Genomic DNA, 14,809 nt, shown 5'->3' on the forward strand with positions numbered 1-14,809 from the left:
AGCGTTTTGGGRCCGGGGGCTCCCCTGCACGTGGTACCTTGGAAGGGGCGCTCGCGAGCTGCATTTGGGGAGAAAAAGGGAGAAGAAGGGCGCGGGAGCGGGCGCAGCGGGGCGGCTATGTACAGCGCCRGGCGAGCGGCCCCTGCAAAGCCCTGACGGCAGCGGGAGCCGAGGAAGAGGATGGCCCTTGTCGCACACAACGTGTTCMGCCAGCAGCTCAGCTGCTCGGGGCGCTTCTCCCCTGTCCCCTGTCCCCTGCGCAAGGTGACATCAGCTCCCGTCCGCACGTCCTTCCCTGCGCCCTGCGCCCCGGAGGGCTGCGGATCCGCGGCCGCTCACGGATGCAGAACCCCTCCTGCTCGAGCAAACGCCGCCCAGCAAGTGTAATAAATACAAAAAGTGTCTTTTTTTATTCTGTAATTCCCCACGCAATAAATATCTACAGAGAAACGTAACCAAGAGCCGAGCCCCCAGGCCGAGCGAGTTCTGGAAAGGGCAGAGCCGGGGCCTGCAGCCCCGTCCCGCGGCCCCGGGAGAGCTACGGGGCTCTGCCGAGCGCTTAGCCAGCCRCAGGGGACAGTTCACTGTCACTGCGGAGCATTTGCCGAGGAAATTTCCTCTAAAAAAAGGAAAGAGACTGGATGAGTGCTGAGCATGCAACAAGTACCGACCTCCCCACCAGCGCTGCATGTTTGCACACAGGTTTTGATTTAGCACCTTGTAGTTGTGGAGGGAAAGGGGCAGGTTTCGGTAACACCAAAATAACCCTCGGGAGCACCCGCTGCCTTTGCAGGGACGCGCTGGCACGGAAGAGGCAGGACATGAGGAGCAGCAACGCGAGCGCAGAGGGACTGCACTCCAGCACCACTGCCCCGTGCTGAGAAAAGATAAAATGACCAGCCAGTGTCCCGAGCAAGGAGCCTGCTGCAGGAGGAGAGGAGAGGAGAGGAGAGGAGACACCCCTACAAACCCCTGCAACCGCCCGGGCTGCCCTGCACACAGGTGCTCACGGCTCGCTGGGCAGCAGCGCGCGGACCACACTCTCCCGGGGCAGCTTCGCCCGCTCGCGGGGAATGGGGGCCTAGAAAGCGCTGGGTGAAGCGCGATGCTGCAGACAGGCTCCCCGGCGGGACGCCCTGGACACGGCCCGTTCCTCGCTGCCCCGGCGCGCAGGGAGCAGCTCCGGCTCCCCCGGGACCCGCRAGCCCCTGGTCATGGACGCAGAGCCGCCGGCTGCGTGCTGAGGACCCGCAGCAAACGGGTGCCAACGGAGGCCGTGGAGGGACGAGGGGAAGGCGGCCCGTGTGTGCAACAGGCAGAACGCGCGGGAGGAGGGAGAGCGCAGCGAACCCGTTCCCTGCTGGTAACGCACCGGGGTTTCCAAGGAAAGCGAGAGCCGACCCTGCTGCCCATGCGGATGCAGCGGGTCGGGCACGGCCCGAGCAGGGCGAGGGGCAGCTCGTGCGGGGCCGGCTCCTCCGCAGCCGCCGTGGGTCCCATCCGCTCCGCAGCGTCACTGGCTGCCAGCGACAACCCGTGYGCTCCCGTCCAGACGGGCTCCCAAAGCACCGAGGGCTTCAGTCCAGCTGCTCCCGCCGCGGGCGCGGGCACGAGGCCGCGTGGGGACAGAGCGGGCGGCGGAGCCGAGCGCGCAGCCCTGGCGCGCGCGCGCTGGGCGTCAGAAGGGCTTGTCGGCGCTGGCGGCCTTGCCGCCCGGGGGCTCCTTGCAGAGGACGCTGTTCGTGTGGCGGCAGCGGCAGCCCGGGCGGCGCAGGCGGTCGTAGCAGCTCTGCGAGAGCTTCACGCAGCCGGTGGCCGGCAGGTAGCAGAGCAAGCAGGGCAGCAGCAGGGCGAGCGCGCTCATGAAGGACCAGCGCGCGCAGCGGTCGGCATGGGCGCACGAGCAGGGCTGGTCGGCGCCCGCGCCCTCGTCGTCCTCATCGGCGCAGTGGTAGAAGACGCCCTTGACGAGGCACATGCACGTGGAGCAGTTGACGAGGCCCTGCGCRGAGCAGAGGCAGGCCTGCCGGCACACCCAGCACGAGGGCAGCGCCCGCGGCGCCGCGCACTCCTTGCACTTGCACTTGCCGCACGCCTCGCACAGCAGCGCGTGCGGCTCCGGCGCCGCCGCCGCCTTCAGCTCGGCGGCCTTGCAGGCGGCGGGCGGGCGGCGCGGGGAGCCCGGCGCGGCGCCCGGTGCCCCGTGCTCCAGCAACCGCTGCTCCGAGGAGGCGCTGCCGCTGCTGCTCACGGAGCCGGGGCGCCCGCCCAGGGAGATCCAGGGGTGCGTGGCGTGCGCGGGGCCGCGCGCGGGCAGGCGGGCGCCGCGGGGCCGCGCGGGCTGCTCGCTGTAGTCATTCTCCACGCGCGCCGCGCGCACGTGCTCGATGGGCAGCGCGGGCTGCGGCCTCCCGCACGGCGCGCGGCTCTCCGCCAAGGGCTGCGGCGCGGCCGGGCGGCCCACGGGCGCGCGGGGCTCCATCGGCGGCGGCGACGGGTGGGAAACGGCTCCTACTTGTCCTGGAGAAGCAGAGGGGACAAAAAGGGGGAAAAAACGGAGACACAGCGTTACTGAGCTGCTCTGCACCCTCCGCAGAGCCGAGCTCTGATGAGCGGGACTCGCGCTCTTGGAATCTGCTGGGGCCCAAAGCTGCCGGCCACAGCGCCCTGCGAGCAGCTGCGAGCGCAGCAAGCGCCCGCCGGCAAAGCCTGCCTGCAAGCGGGGCCGCCCAGCACCCTGCTCGGGGCCATCGAGGGAGCCCCATGCAGCCTGGAGCGGAGCCAGGGCGGCAGCGGCGGCGGCGCGGACGCGGAGCCACGGGAAGTAACTAAACTTAAATCAAAGAACGGAAGCGGCTGGGTTCAAATTTAGAAAGTGCGCATTGTTTGCTAGCCGATGTGCCATTTCCTCCCCGGGCGCCTTTATTCATAAATAATCTAGCGCTGCGGAGCGGAGCGGCGAGGGAGGCTGCCCAGTGAGCCGCAGGCGGGGAAAGGCTTCTGGTGCCGAGCAAAGGAAACAGCAAAGCGCCCCAGGCACTTCGCGTTGTTTGTTTCCAGACAAACAAATTAATCTTCTCCCAAGCATGAAAGATTTTAATGTTACAGCAGTCTGAAAAAGCCTGGAAAAAAAAGGAAAGAAAGAAAAGAAAGAAAGAAAAAAGGCAGGAAAAAGCGGCGTTAGCCCCGGACGAGCCCAGCAGAAGGCTTCAATGCGTGTGAGCAAATGTACATGCCGTGCCAACAGATGCAGCTCCTCCTGCTAACTGAAGTCCTCAGATTTAACACAACCCCACAAAAACTGGAGCATGAACTAATTAGGAAATTTGGGGGAGSAGAAAAAGCAGCGCATTTCACCCCTGTTGCTTCTGCAAGCTCTTGCTTGGACGGGCTCCTTGCACCTCTCTTGCCTCCGTGTCCTCGCCCTTCTCGAGCTCCAACTCACTGCTGCGTCTTAATCATTCATCCCAAATTTATTATTTCATTATTCCTAGCTGATTGGCACATTGACTCTCTAAATGAGAGAGGTTTAATAGCAAGTTTATATGCAGTGATTCTCACAACYGTGGGGCATGCAGAAGGAAAACAAAAAAATACCTTTTTGTGGGTGTATTATCCAGTGCCATGATATAAAAAGTGTCCGCAATGATATAAAAAGCCTCTGCAAAATCAGAGGCTAGCAAAATACTCGGCTGAGTATCAGCTGGATGTTATGCTTGTAGGAAGAGTTGGATTTCACTGGAGTTTTTTACTGTTACTATTATTATTTTGAAGGTGAGTGATGGTGCTGTCTGGGCTGGAGCCCAGGCGCTGGCAGAGGAAACAGGGGCACGTGCAGGAGCAATGCCACCAGCCCAGCCACTGGAGCCTCTCCCACACACACACTTAGGGCAGCAGCTTCATTTATAGCACTGCAGCCATAGGTGGCAAATATCTTRTTCTCAAAAACACCTGAGCCCCCAAAAGCAAACACAGGGTCACCACTATCTGCCAGCATTAAGAGCTGGCTCAGCTGCAATAACGGTTATCAGGACTGCAGTTAATTATCACCAGGTTACCCTGGGCCAAATCCCACACCTGAGGATAGTTAAGGGTGGAAATTGCCTGGCTCCTTAAGCTCTGCTCTGGAACTGAGATCTTTTGGGAGTCTGGGGGATGCATGTGGTGATGGTGCCACACTTGGTTCCCTGACTTCTGCCCTTGCTCTGGGCAGGTGGTTTCCTCTTGCCCACCTCTTCAAACCACATTTAAGCAAGGTAAAATTATGATGCTTATGGAATTGTCTATGGAATAAGGCTGCTTTGCTGCTGCTGGCCTGGTCACCTGGTGCTTCAGTGGTGCACTCATGTCACCAGTTTTCAATGGATCTGGGTTGGCTTCAGCCTGCCAGGAGGCTCTGCCCTCTCTGTTGGGATGTGCCGTGGGGAGGTCCTGTTCTTTCTGAACTCTTTCTGCTTTAAGCTCTGGGCCTGAATCCCAGGAAAAGATGAGTTTCAGAGCTGGTGGCAGTTACAGTCATTGCTGTTGACAGAGYGGACAGGCTGAGCCCTTAGCAATGTGTGACACAGCACAGGGTGCTAGAGGCTGCTGTGTCTGTACAACAGGAGAAAGGGAGGTTCCAGCTTCTTGGGGCAGAAAACTAAAATTCAGTGAAGAATCAGGCTGAAGGACTCCTGGATCAGGAGCAAGCCAAGCGGCTGACTTCTCCCTTGCATTCCTGCAGGCTGGAATCCTCCTGCACCAGGATACCCATGGATGCTGAAGACCAAGCTGCAAGTCCCCAAGGCACCAAAGGTGAYGTCTTCTGGTCTGTGCCCTCCCTGGGAGGAAGGGACAAGGCAGTGGCAATCAGCCCCAAACTGCTCCAGGATGACTGGAACGTACAAGCGAGTTGTCCCCTTGCAGGGATGTATATGGATAGCAGACACTCCTGCAGGGAATCCGGAGGTACGATGCTCCCTTGCCAGCAGCAAAACTCAATCCTGCTCCGTCTGACTGTGACRCCCTCCCTGTGCCCCAGCTGCCCTCCCCCAAAAGCAGCAATTTGGGTATCTTGGAAATGGCAGCTTCTGTGGCACCCTCTTCTCTAACCAGACCTGATGGGTGTGGGGGTACSTGGCAAAGCTAAAGCCCTTGCAGGGGGGCCGAAGGTGGGTGCCTGCAGACCCCCGTGCTTGCTGCAGAGACCTGAGCCCAGCCCAGGCTGCCTGTGCAGAGCAGCAAACTGTTTTGCAGCTGCTGCCTTCAATTCAGATAGGAAAATGACCCGATTTGGTTCACGGAGCAGCCACCGCACGTCTGGAGCGGTGCTGGCTGGCGCAGCCTCTGCTCGCTGCCCTCTCCCCTCCTTTGCTTTCCTAACCAGGAGCTCCGGGCTGCCTGCGGGAGCCCTGGGATGGAGCAGGAATGGGAATCACTAGGGTTGAGATGGGACCTCCAGGCCCACAAAGAGCGATTCTGCTCTCGGGGCTGTGGGGAGAGGCAGGAGGGAGCGTCGTGGTGCAGGGGCTGCGCTCAGTGCTCGCATCGAACAGGGCTGGTACGATGGGATGCACTGCCCCCCAAAAAAGTAGATTCAAAAATAAAAATAGTAGAAAAATAGACTTTACAAGATGTTTGAGCTCCGTGACTTTGCAAAAAGCTACATAACTTTATACTGTGCCTCTGTAAACCATTGCCAAGGCACTAATCCAGTCTGACTATCGGCTGCATTTTTTTCCTACGTCTGGAAAAAAAGTTAATTTTTGATTATCAATAATTACATACATATTGYATTAACTTAGGTGCAAATTCAATGGATGCAACTCTATAGAAAGTTTTCTGGAAGTAGACAATTGGGAGGTAATATCATGAATACGTTTTAATATTGGGATTTATTTATTCCTTAGAGGTAGGTGGAATAATGCAAAAATCCCAATAGACACCTGTGTGGAGAAAAATTTCTCCATCCCTATTTTCCATGCAGGGACTAACAAGTCTCCATCTCACRTGGTTGCTCACCATATTTATATTTTCAGAGTCAAAATACACTCCCCTCTCAGCAGGTAATGTTGTATTCAGAAACCAAGTTCTCAAAAGTGCAACAGTTCTTGTTTCATTTCCTGATCCTGATATTGCCAATCTAAAATTACTACTATACAAGGTAATTGGCAATCCTAAAGCTTTGGGAAGCCAACTGCTATTTTAAGCATTTTGATATTTTGAACTCAAAAGTTTTGTAAGATTCTTTAGGCTCATGAAATGTWTAGTCATTTTACAGTTTTAATAGGATTTTGGACTTGCCTACATAATTTTACAGAAAARTGTATGTTGTAGGCAATTCAGTGAGAAAGTCATACAAATGAACAGCAAAGCCCATTCTCATTAATTTGTTTAGAACAATTTCTCCAGTTGAGACTAATAAGGCTTTGTTGTTTGTGTTTTCCAAGTTGAGCTGGATAATTTGTCTTCTAATTATTGGAAAGCAAAATGGAACCAGAATTAAATGTTTAACCAAGTGCGGACATATAGAACATTTAACCGTGTTAATTAGTTATTAATTAATAGCTCTCATATGTTTTTTTTGGGTGTTTAACAGTGTTAGGTATGTGCTGTAACAGTAGGATGAGGAAAACGGCACAGCCGGGATGCCTGCAGTCCCTGAAGGTGAGGGATCCCGCGCTCTTATGGTGCCTCTCCTGTCGCCCAGGACCATGTGGGGAGCATCCCGGTTTGCCCAGCCTCTCCTGGGCAGTGCAGGGAATGTCCCGACGTGCCGCTGAAATGCGGAGCTTGAGGCCCTGCGGAGAGCGTGAGTCCCGGGGCTGGCTAACGGTGACACCATSGACAGGGGCAGCGAAGCAGTATGGCCATCTAGGTGCCAGATCAGCGGCCACTTTATTTCTTTTAATGAATTTTAGTTTTAATAAGGCTGCARGAGTTGATAGGGCAGCCTGTTCCTATACTGGTCCCAGGGAGCTTTAAGCTTTAAGTAGAGAAATACTTCTTCTAAAAGAGCTGTGACAGCCACCTGATCGAGTTTACAGTACTTGTAGTAATAGTTGCAGTAAATATAGCTCAGAAGCCTCCATTTTCTGTACTGTATGGGATACATGAATTTAGGACAACATGGCAGCAGGACGGAAATTGAAGAAGAAATGCTCTCTTCAGAGAAAAGTTTGAATATTAGCACACACACAGATGCGTGCGTACATACACATATATAACTGGAAAAAATGTGTTTCACACTTGAAGTCAAGGCAGGCCACGATCCCCAAAAGTGTGTCCACCAACAGCACACACCAGAACTGGTGGTATCCACAGAGACTAGTGGCCTCTCGGTTAGTGCTATGGCTGTGCAGCTCCCTCTCTCTCGCGCCCTCTCTGTTGGTTGGCGGCTTGGTTACACAATCCAGAAAATCTCAGCTGGATGGAGCTCAGTGTAGCTGTGCCTAGAGCAAGTGTGCAAGTCCTGCCTTTCTGGCCCTGACACAGCACCTGTGGCCAAGGCTCATCAGCAGCTGAGAGCTCTCCCTGGAGCTATTTGGAAAAAAGAGGGAAATGTTTAGGATGTGGAGYGAAAATGAAGCCAAGGTATCGGATAGAACTGCTACCCTTGCTATTAAAAAGGGTAGATGGGGCCTTAATAGAATATCTGCACAAAATGGTGCAGCCGTGTTAAGCAGGGACCTGTTGAGGGATCCAGGAAAGGGCTGGAATGTTGGGAGCTGCTCCCTTCTTCCAGGAGAGACCATTTGGGAGCGAGATAGATCAATACAGACCTCGTTCCCCCAGATCGCAGCAGAGGAGCAGCTGGTGCTACCCGAGCGGTCACTGCCGTACGTCCCTGTGGTATTAAGGATGCTCCTGCCTGGACAGCCCAAATAGGACAAGGGACACCCTGCTGCTGTGAGTCATAAGCTTCAATGAGGCTTTTTCATGAGAGGAGACTATCCTTAAAGCTAAAGGTGATGTTTGGTAAGCATGGGTTTTCAATAGGTGATTAAGAACAGTACATAAGGCTGGAGCTCATTGACTAACACAAGCTTCCTGAACTTGAGTTAAGCTGTACATTATTTAAGTGGTGGGGGGGAAGGAAGCTGTTTTAGCTTTCCCATAAAATATTTATTAATATTGAGAAAATATTGGTATTCCTTTTTTGTCCCTCTGCTTAACAGCTTTATACATCTATAGACAGATAGATTTTTTTCACTAAGAATAATAAGGGAAAACATTAGAAAGCTTATTAGAGGAAACCTGCCCTTTATAAATGAGACGTTAAGGTTTTGCCAGAGCTTGGAAATTCGGAAGCTGAGAAGTGAGACCTGCAGACTTCCAAGAAGCTGTTTCTGTCCAGCTCAAGTCTGTTCCTGTGGCGTAAGTGAATAAAGCACATTTTGGCCCATGAACATTTGGATCTCTAGGGACTCAAATTTCTTAGTCGAGGCTTTTTATTGGATAAGCACCTTTGTTCTGAGGCCAGAAAACTGAACTCAAATATGATCCATTCAGTTAATGGTACAGAATGCTGACCATATCAGAGGGATTTTACATTAAGTGAAGGAAACGCATTATATTGGATTTGAAAAGAATAAACAGCAAAATACTTGTGCAATGATTTGCCTACAAAAAGGCAGTTGTAAGTACTGGGCTGAATTTGTGAAGTTATAATAGTAATCTGACTTTTTTATCTTATGGTTAATATTAGGAAACCTACAGAAATAGCTAATTATTGAYATAGTGCTTAAATATCAGACTTCAGTGAAATATCAGACTTCAGGTAACTTGGTTTTGGGTGGGGGGTGCTTTCTGAAATGTAGCGTTTCCCAGTATATGGGAATTAGTCATGACACCATGAAAACAGCTTTTGTTTTGCTGCTTCGAGAGAAGAGCAAATCATTTTTCCCCTCCACATACCTCATGGGGAATTTCAAAAGGACTGCAGCATTCAGAAATAGTCCTTTTAATTTTATAATACCAATATAGAGCCCCTTCTAGCAGCAGAAACAGAGTAGCCCATGGAAAATGGCACATTTATCAATGAGACATCCCCAGTGGGGTTCCAATAACGGAGACCAACCCCTCCTCCTGCTATCCTTCATTTTTACATGGAGAAGGGGGAAGCTAGTCATCAAGATCATTGTGATTCAGTGCACAAATTGTAGCTTTAGGCTTTAACCCAAAATAAAGAGAGAGGAGGGAAGTGTTAATATTGAAAAAGCTGGGTTTCACTTTACCTAATTGAACAGCAATTTCTGAGCTGATTTTTGACATACTGTATCCTTAATATGCCTTGGAAGATAGATAACATCTTGGGAAGTTTTAAATCAAGAACGTACATTTTCTACACTGAATACCTGGTGTTTTTTCCCTTCTCTTTTACCCCTTAAAGAAAAAGTTGAATGTAATAAAAGATTTGAGTCAAGAAATCAGACCTATCTTTGATTACTTGGGGAGAAAGAGCAAAGCTTTTTTTTTCTCCTACGATTCAAGCAGATATTATTTGCACTGCCATTTCCAAGGTCTGCACTTCCAAGCCTGCTTTCCTCTTGGACCTCCATGCCTCATACATGGCCCTTTCTGCTTTTTCCATTCCCCCTCTGATAATGAATTTTCAGAACATGTCGTCTCAGGGCTTGTCTTTCTCCTGTGAYGCCAGGACTGGTACCAGAAAATAAAATCCTGGCTTATCTTTGCTACGCAGTTGGTAAAGAAGAGCAGCCAAGCCAGGTTTTTCCCCCCTCCATATATATTACATATATATTACAAAGATAGCTTTATAAAATGCTTCTATTCACACATTTTTATGAGTTATCTAACCTTTAAAATACATAATCCATCCACATGTAAAGCTGAAGTAACCAAGTGTACAGCAAGACAGAGAACAGAACAGTGATGGAATAAGGGAAAAAGAAAAGAAAAAGAACAGTTGCATGAAATAAAATGTTAAGGAGCAAAGGTCATGCAGGAAAGATCTGCCACTCCAGTGGTTGATCTCTGAAGAGTCCTATTATGGAGACRGCTCGGAACTACTTGACACTGCAAGCTATAGGGCTTCGGAAAGGAGAGCAGATCTGTATAATCAGTTTTCATATTCTAAAGTAAAAAATATGAAGTTCTTATTTGTCAGTCCAGGTGGCCATACATATATATGCTCCTTTGGAGGTAAGGAAGCAGGAATAAGGGAAAAGATATCCCATCAGCAGAGAGAGGAGCCTTATTCTGCTATAAAAACCCTGCAAATAACCCTGACGCAAGTATGGTAAAACCTGCCTGCCATATATGTACACCAAATGCAGATGTTAAGGCAAAAACATAGAAAGGAGGTGTAAATAAGAGTCACAGGAAAACAAATGCAAATTCTGCAGAAAAAAAAATTAAAAAGAATCTTTCTGTGCTTCAGAATGCAAAGTCTTTTTTTTTATACAGCGAAGCTCTAGGCAGCTTTCTACCTCATATAATTATCTATAATTGCTGTTAGAAAAGTCATGATCAGAAATAGGCTTGTTTTCAGTGATCTTTAAGGGAATAGAGAAATGCATTTAGAAATAGTGCAAGATTTTGCCTTGGGGGCAGAGGCTTTATTATTTTTTTTCCACTTAAATACATTTATCATTTGCTTTCAAAGACAGATCTCGTACTTACTTTAAGTAATTCAGCTAAAAGCATCTCTCATTGGGCGAGTTAATCCTAAATCCGAGCCAGAGGAGGGGGCTGGAGGCGCGGCAGGGAGGGGAGCGGAGCGGAGCGCGGCGCTGTCAGCGGCCGCCGCCGCGATCCTGCAACCACCGCTGCCTGGGAAAATGGCTATTTTATGAATGGGAGGGCAGCGACCCCCCTCTGCGCATGCGCCTCCTCCTGACTCTATGAATGGGTGGGCACCGAGGCGCCAGGGCGCATGCTCCGCTCGCATTTATGAATGGGGGGCTGAAGAGGGACTTGTTGCGAGTTGCGGGGAATGGATCTGGCTCTTGCATTCTCATTTTTTTTTTTCCCTTTTTTTTTTTTTTTTGTGAATGGAGGGCAGGCTGCTGCCGCTGCGCATGCACCGCGCCCCCCGCCCGGCCTTGAGGTAACGGCGGCTGCAGCCAAGGGTGGGGGGCGCCTCACAGGCGGGGGGAGGGAACAGGACGGGGGGGGGGCCTTCTGGCCCGGCCCCATAGTGACACCCCCGGCCCCTCCCCCCCTCTTGGTCGCTGGCAGCCGCCCCAGATACCCCCCTCCCCCCAGGCCCCGCAGTCGTTGCCCGCGGGGGCGGCCGGACCTTGGCCGGGCCGAGCCGGGCGCGGGCGCCGCTTCTCCTTTTATGGCTGCATCTGAGCGAGCTCGGGCCTCGGGGCACGGGCGAGAGGGGAGAAGGGAGAAGGGGGAAAACAGGCTGCAGCTGCTGGTGGTTCCCCCCCCGCCCTTCTTCCCTGTGGTGCAACTGAGTACTGAGAAGATGTTAATCAGTGCAAATAATCGGTTTCCTTTAGCATTAGGCTTCCTTTTCCTGCCTTCAGACCTGCAGTTCCAATTCTCTTGGTTGCGGTATTGCCATCCACGCATGTCCTGCCACTCAGGCATTGCAGCTCCTGCTTTTATGCTGGCAGCAGCTATGTGCACGTGCAAGTAGAAGCCATATGTTAGAATGGCAAGCTGTGTATGCAGCATGTAGATTTATYTTGTGGCTCTTGCCTTTAGAGAAGGTAAAGGAGATACGAGAGAGTTGTGTCATTTACACGAATCTACCAAGAGGAAGAAGGAGATTCTGTTTAATTAAAGTGAGACAACTTGGGTTGTCTCAGCTTTTCCTTAGCCTTGTGCAAGTCCTCTTGGGCCTTGCGGTGGGGTGCACTGCAGGCAGTGGGAAGCAGGCCCTCAGGGCCAGGTTCTCAAATGGTATTTAACCAAGAGGTGTTTTTCTGCTTTGAGACGTGAGTTCTGGTGGATATCTTGCTCTGCCGGCACCCGCTGCAGGCTCAGAAACGTCCTTCAGCAAATGGAGGCTCAGCCCTCGGGTGGAGCAGAGGTGACTGCAGCGCAGGCCTCTCTTGGCAGAGACCTTCCGGCTCCTTGCAGGCAGGTTGCTTACAGTGAAAATGCAGTAAAAACAGTTATTTTTATATGTATATATATATATATGCTTAAAGACTCATCTGCAGAGTATGAGCTGAGCTCTTTCTCATTTTCTGTCTTATTTGTAGAACATATCCTTAAAAGCTTGCGTGGCACTTTGGTAAAAACTGATCTATATTATTTATTTAGTGCTAATATGAACATTGTTTGTTAAGTCAAATGTACCTTAGAAGAAAAAATCTCTCTCAATGAGCATGTGCTCTGAGATTGGCTGTTTAGATATGTGTGTTAGCCTCGGAGGGCAGAAACCTTTCCAGTTGGGAACAGTGTTTGTGGGTCATGGGCAAATACCGCTTAACAAGGGAAGGACAGAGGAGGGAGAAGCTTTAAAGAACAGCATATCTGGGTGATGCAGAAAAATATCGCCATATTTCAGATGGGGGAGACCAGTGCCTTTTTTTAAGAATAGAATATGGTTACTAAAAATGTAGCTTATTTATTGGTCATGTTCTTTGCAGTATAATCATTCTGAAATAGTCAAGCATAAGAATTCTGCRTTCATCATTTTGAAAACTAGCGAATAAACAGATGATGGAAGAAGATGCAACTTAATACAAAAACAACATCTCTTTGTACTTAGTGCTGGAAACCAGCTCAGAGCTGCGTGATGCAGATGCCTGAGCAAAAATCCTGCTCTGCTCCCATTGTTTCCTGGCACTGGCAAGTGCACAAATTCTGAGCCTTGATCAGAGGTTTGGGAATGTGTAACACCGCATCAACGCGGGAGTCAAACATCTCAATGAAAGGCTTCTGGGCACGGATGCTGGATCCTGTTTTTTGAGGCCATGCAGCCYCGGGGAGGCCCTCGTCGCGGCACAGGAAAGCGTCTCCCCAGGCCCCGGCGCTGCCGCTCCGCTTGCACGGCAGCTCTGGGGGAAGCACAGCTAGAGCTGCTGACAAAACCCCAGCAATAAAACTGAAAGAGGAAATAATGAAGAATTATTCATTAAACGTGTGTGAGGAGAGGAAGGAAGTGGGGATTAGCTGTGTAACGCTGGGGAGAACGTCGGCAGCAGCAGAGCTCAGGATATTGCTGCTGCTGCTCCCAGTGGGGTGGATTTTTTGTTTGTTTTTAAAGTAATCTTGAAATAATAAAAAACTTGAATTAATCTCTCCCTCCTCTTCCTTCTGGCTCTCCCCTGGCCCGTCCCATATCCCACAGGCTCTTCCCTCTGGACAAAGCCRGCTTTTGCCCCAGCCTAGCAGTTATGCTCTGCTCCTGGTGGGCTCCCCAGGGTTGCAGGTGAAGGCAGTGGCTGCCCAGAGCTGCCCCCMTGTGAGACTGGGGCAGGTGGACAGAGCCCCTGAATTGGGGTGTCACCTGGCCAKTGTCACATTGCCTCTGCTCCCAGAGCCACAGGATGGCAAAGGAAAGCACCTGGTATCGGGAGACATGCGCTGCGTCCACAGGCGTGGCGGTTCAGGGGTGCAGAGCTCTGCCCCACGTCCCTCCTCGTGCTGGAAATGAGCAGCTATTCGTGTCAAGCCTGTTGAAACCCCAAATGGATGCAGGTTTCTGAACAAGGTTTCTCTGCTCGAGGGGCTTGTGGCCGGACGTCTTGCTCGGAGCCGTTTTCCCCTTGCTGCTCCTGTGTGTCCTTGGGGAAGCGGAAGAGCTGTCCGTGTGCGGYGACGGGCGGCCCCCTTGTTTTCCACAGGGCTCTGCGTTGCCTCAGCTGAACCGCTTGGGTTGGGTTTGTATTATTTGCTCTACTGAAACCATATGTAGCAGCAAAGTATTTGTCCAGCTCGCACCGCCCTTTCCTAGGACCATCACTATCTGTCTCCCTTTTTTCCTTTCCCAGCGAGGACAAAAAATCCTCATTGTCTAGCTTGACACTTTGTGATCCTCCTGTGTGTCCCTTGGCTTGTGGACAAGCCGAGGCCACCCTGGGCCTTTCCGCCCAGTGCCAGCTTGAGGCCTCGGGGCTGGTGAGTTCGAGGGGGGCTCTGCAAGGGGCAGCCCCTGGCAGCTCCGGGAGCGGCGGCTCCGTGGGGCTGGCGCAGGGATCCGCACCAGGAGCTCCCGGGAAGTGGCTGCGGTTACTGCGGCAGCGCCCAGGACCTGCTGGGACGGGGACCCGCGGGAGGCATCGGATCATCTGCCTCTTGTGCAGGGGCCAGACCCTCCAGCCTGCTCGAGGGGTGGCCTGGGCTTTTCCTTGTTTCCTTGGGAATGCTGGTATGCATTGCAGGCATGGAAACTCTAAATTGGAGTTTCCTTTTTTTTTTTTTTTTTCCTTTAATATATTTTTTAATCTAACCCTTTCATCTAACCTTTACCTACCTACCTCTTAGAAATACACCATAAAAACCTGGGGGGTGGATCTGCCTCCCCRTGCACTGAGGTGAGCCATGCATGGGATATCCCTACCTGGCTGCGGAATCCAGCCAGCGCCTGATGTTCCTACTGCCTTGAGTCCAGTGATGCCTCTGGCCATAGGGGGAGTGCAAAAAAGGTGGCCCTAGGGATTTATGTGCAGAGCTGGTGTCTGGTATATGTGCCCCGTGCTGGTCAGATGGGCTGTGGAGGTGCTGCTTTTGGGTGTCCCCTGTACCCTGCCAGCAACACTGGCTTCTGCCCCTGCTTTCCCAAACTCTGTCAATGTGAAGATGTTTTCTAATATTGATCGATTCTCTGTGAGCTGGCAGGCTCTGAGACTGAAAATCTGAATAACTTGTCCTTGGCTCAGATAAAAATTCCTCGGAGGTA

General features: G+C 51.8%; 1 protein-coding gene across 1 annotated transcript; it reads right to left on the reverse strand.

Annotated features, from left to right (window-relative positions):
* Positions 1-1,678: 1,678 nt before the first annotated feature.
* Positions 1,679-14,537, reverse strand: SPRY4 (sprouty RTK signaling antagonist 4). Its single transcript, XM_026045662.1, has 2 exons — positions 14,471-14,537; positions 1,679-2,520 (listed from the first exon to the last, which is right to left on the reverse strand). The coding sequence occupies exons 1-2, from the start codon at positions 14,535-14,537 to the stop codon at positions 1,679-1,681; spliced, it is 909 nt and encodes a 302-aa protein (XP_025901447.1).
* Between the last annotated feature and the right edge of the window lie 272 nt (positions 14,538-14,809).

This window comes from Nothoprocta perdicaria, unplaced genomic scaffold (genome assembly GCF_003342845.1).
Source record: "Nothoprocta perdicaria isolate Ctin4 unplaced genomic scaffold, notPer1 scaffold_107, whole genome shotgun sequence".
Taxonomy (NCBI): domain Eukaryota; kingdom Metazoa; phylum Chordata; class Aves; order Tinamiformes; family Tinamidae; genus Nothoprocta; species Nothoprocta perdicaria.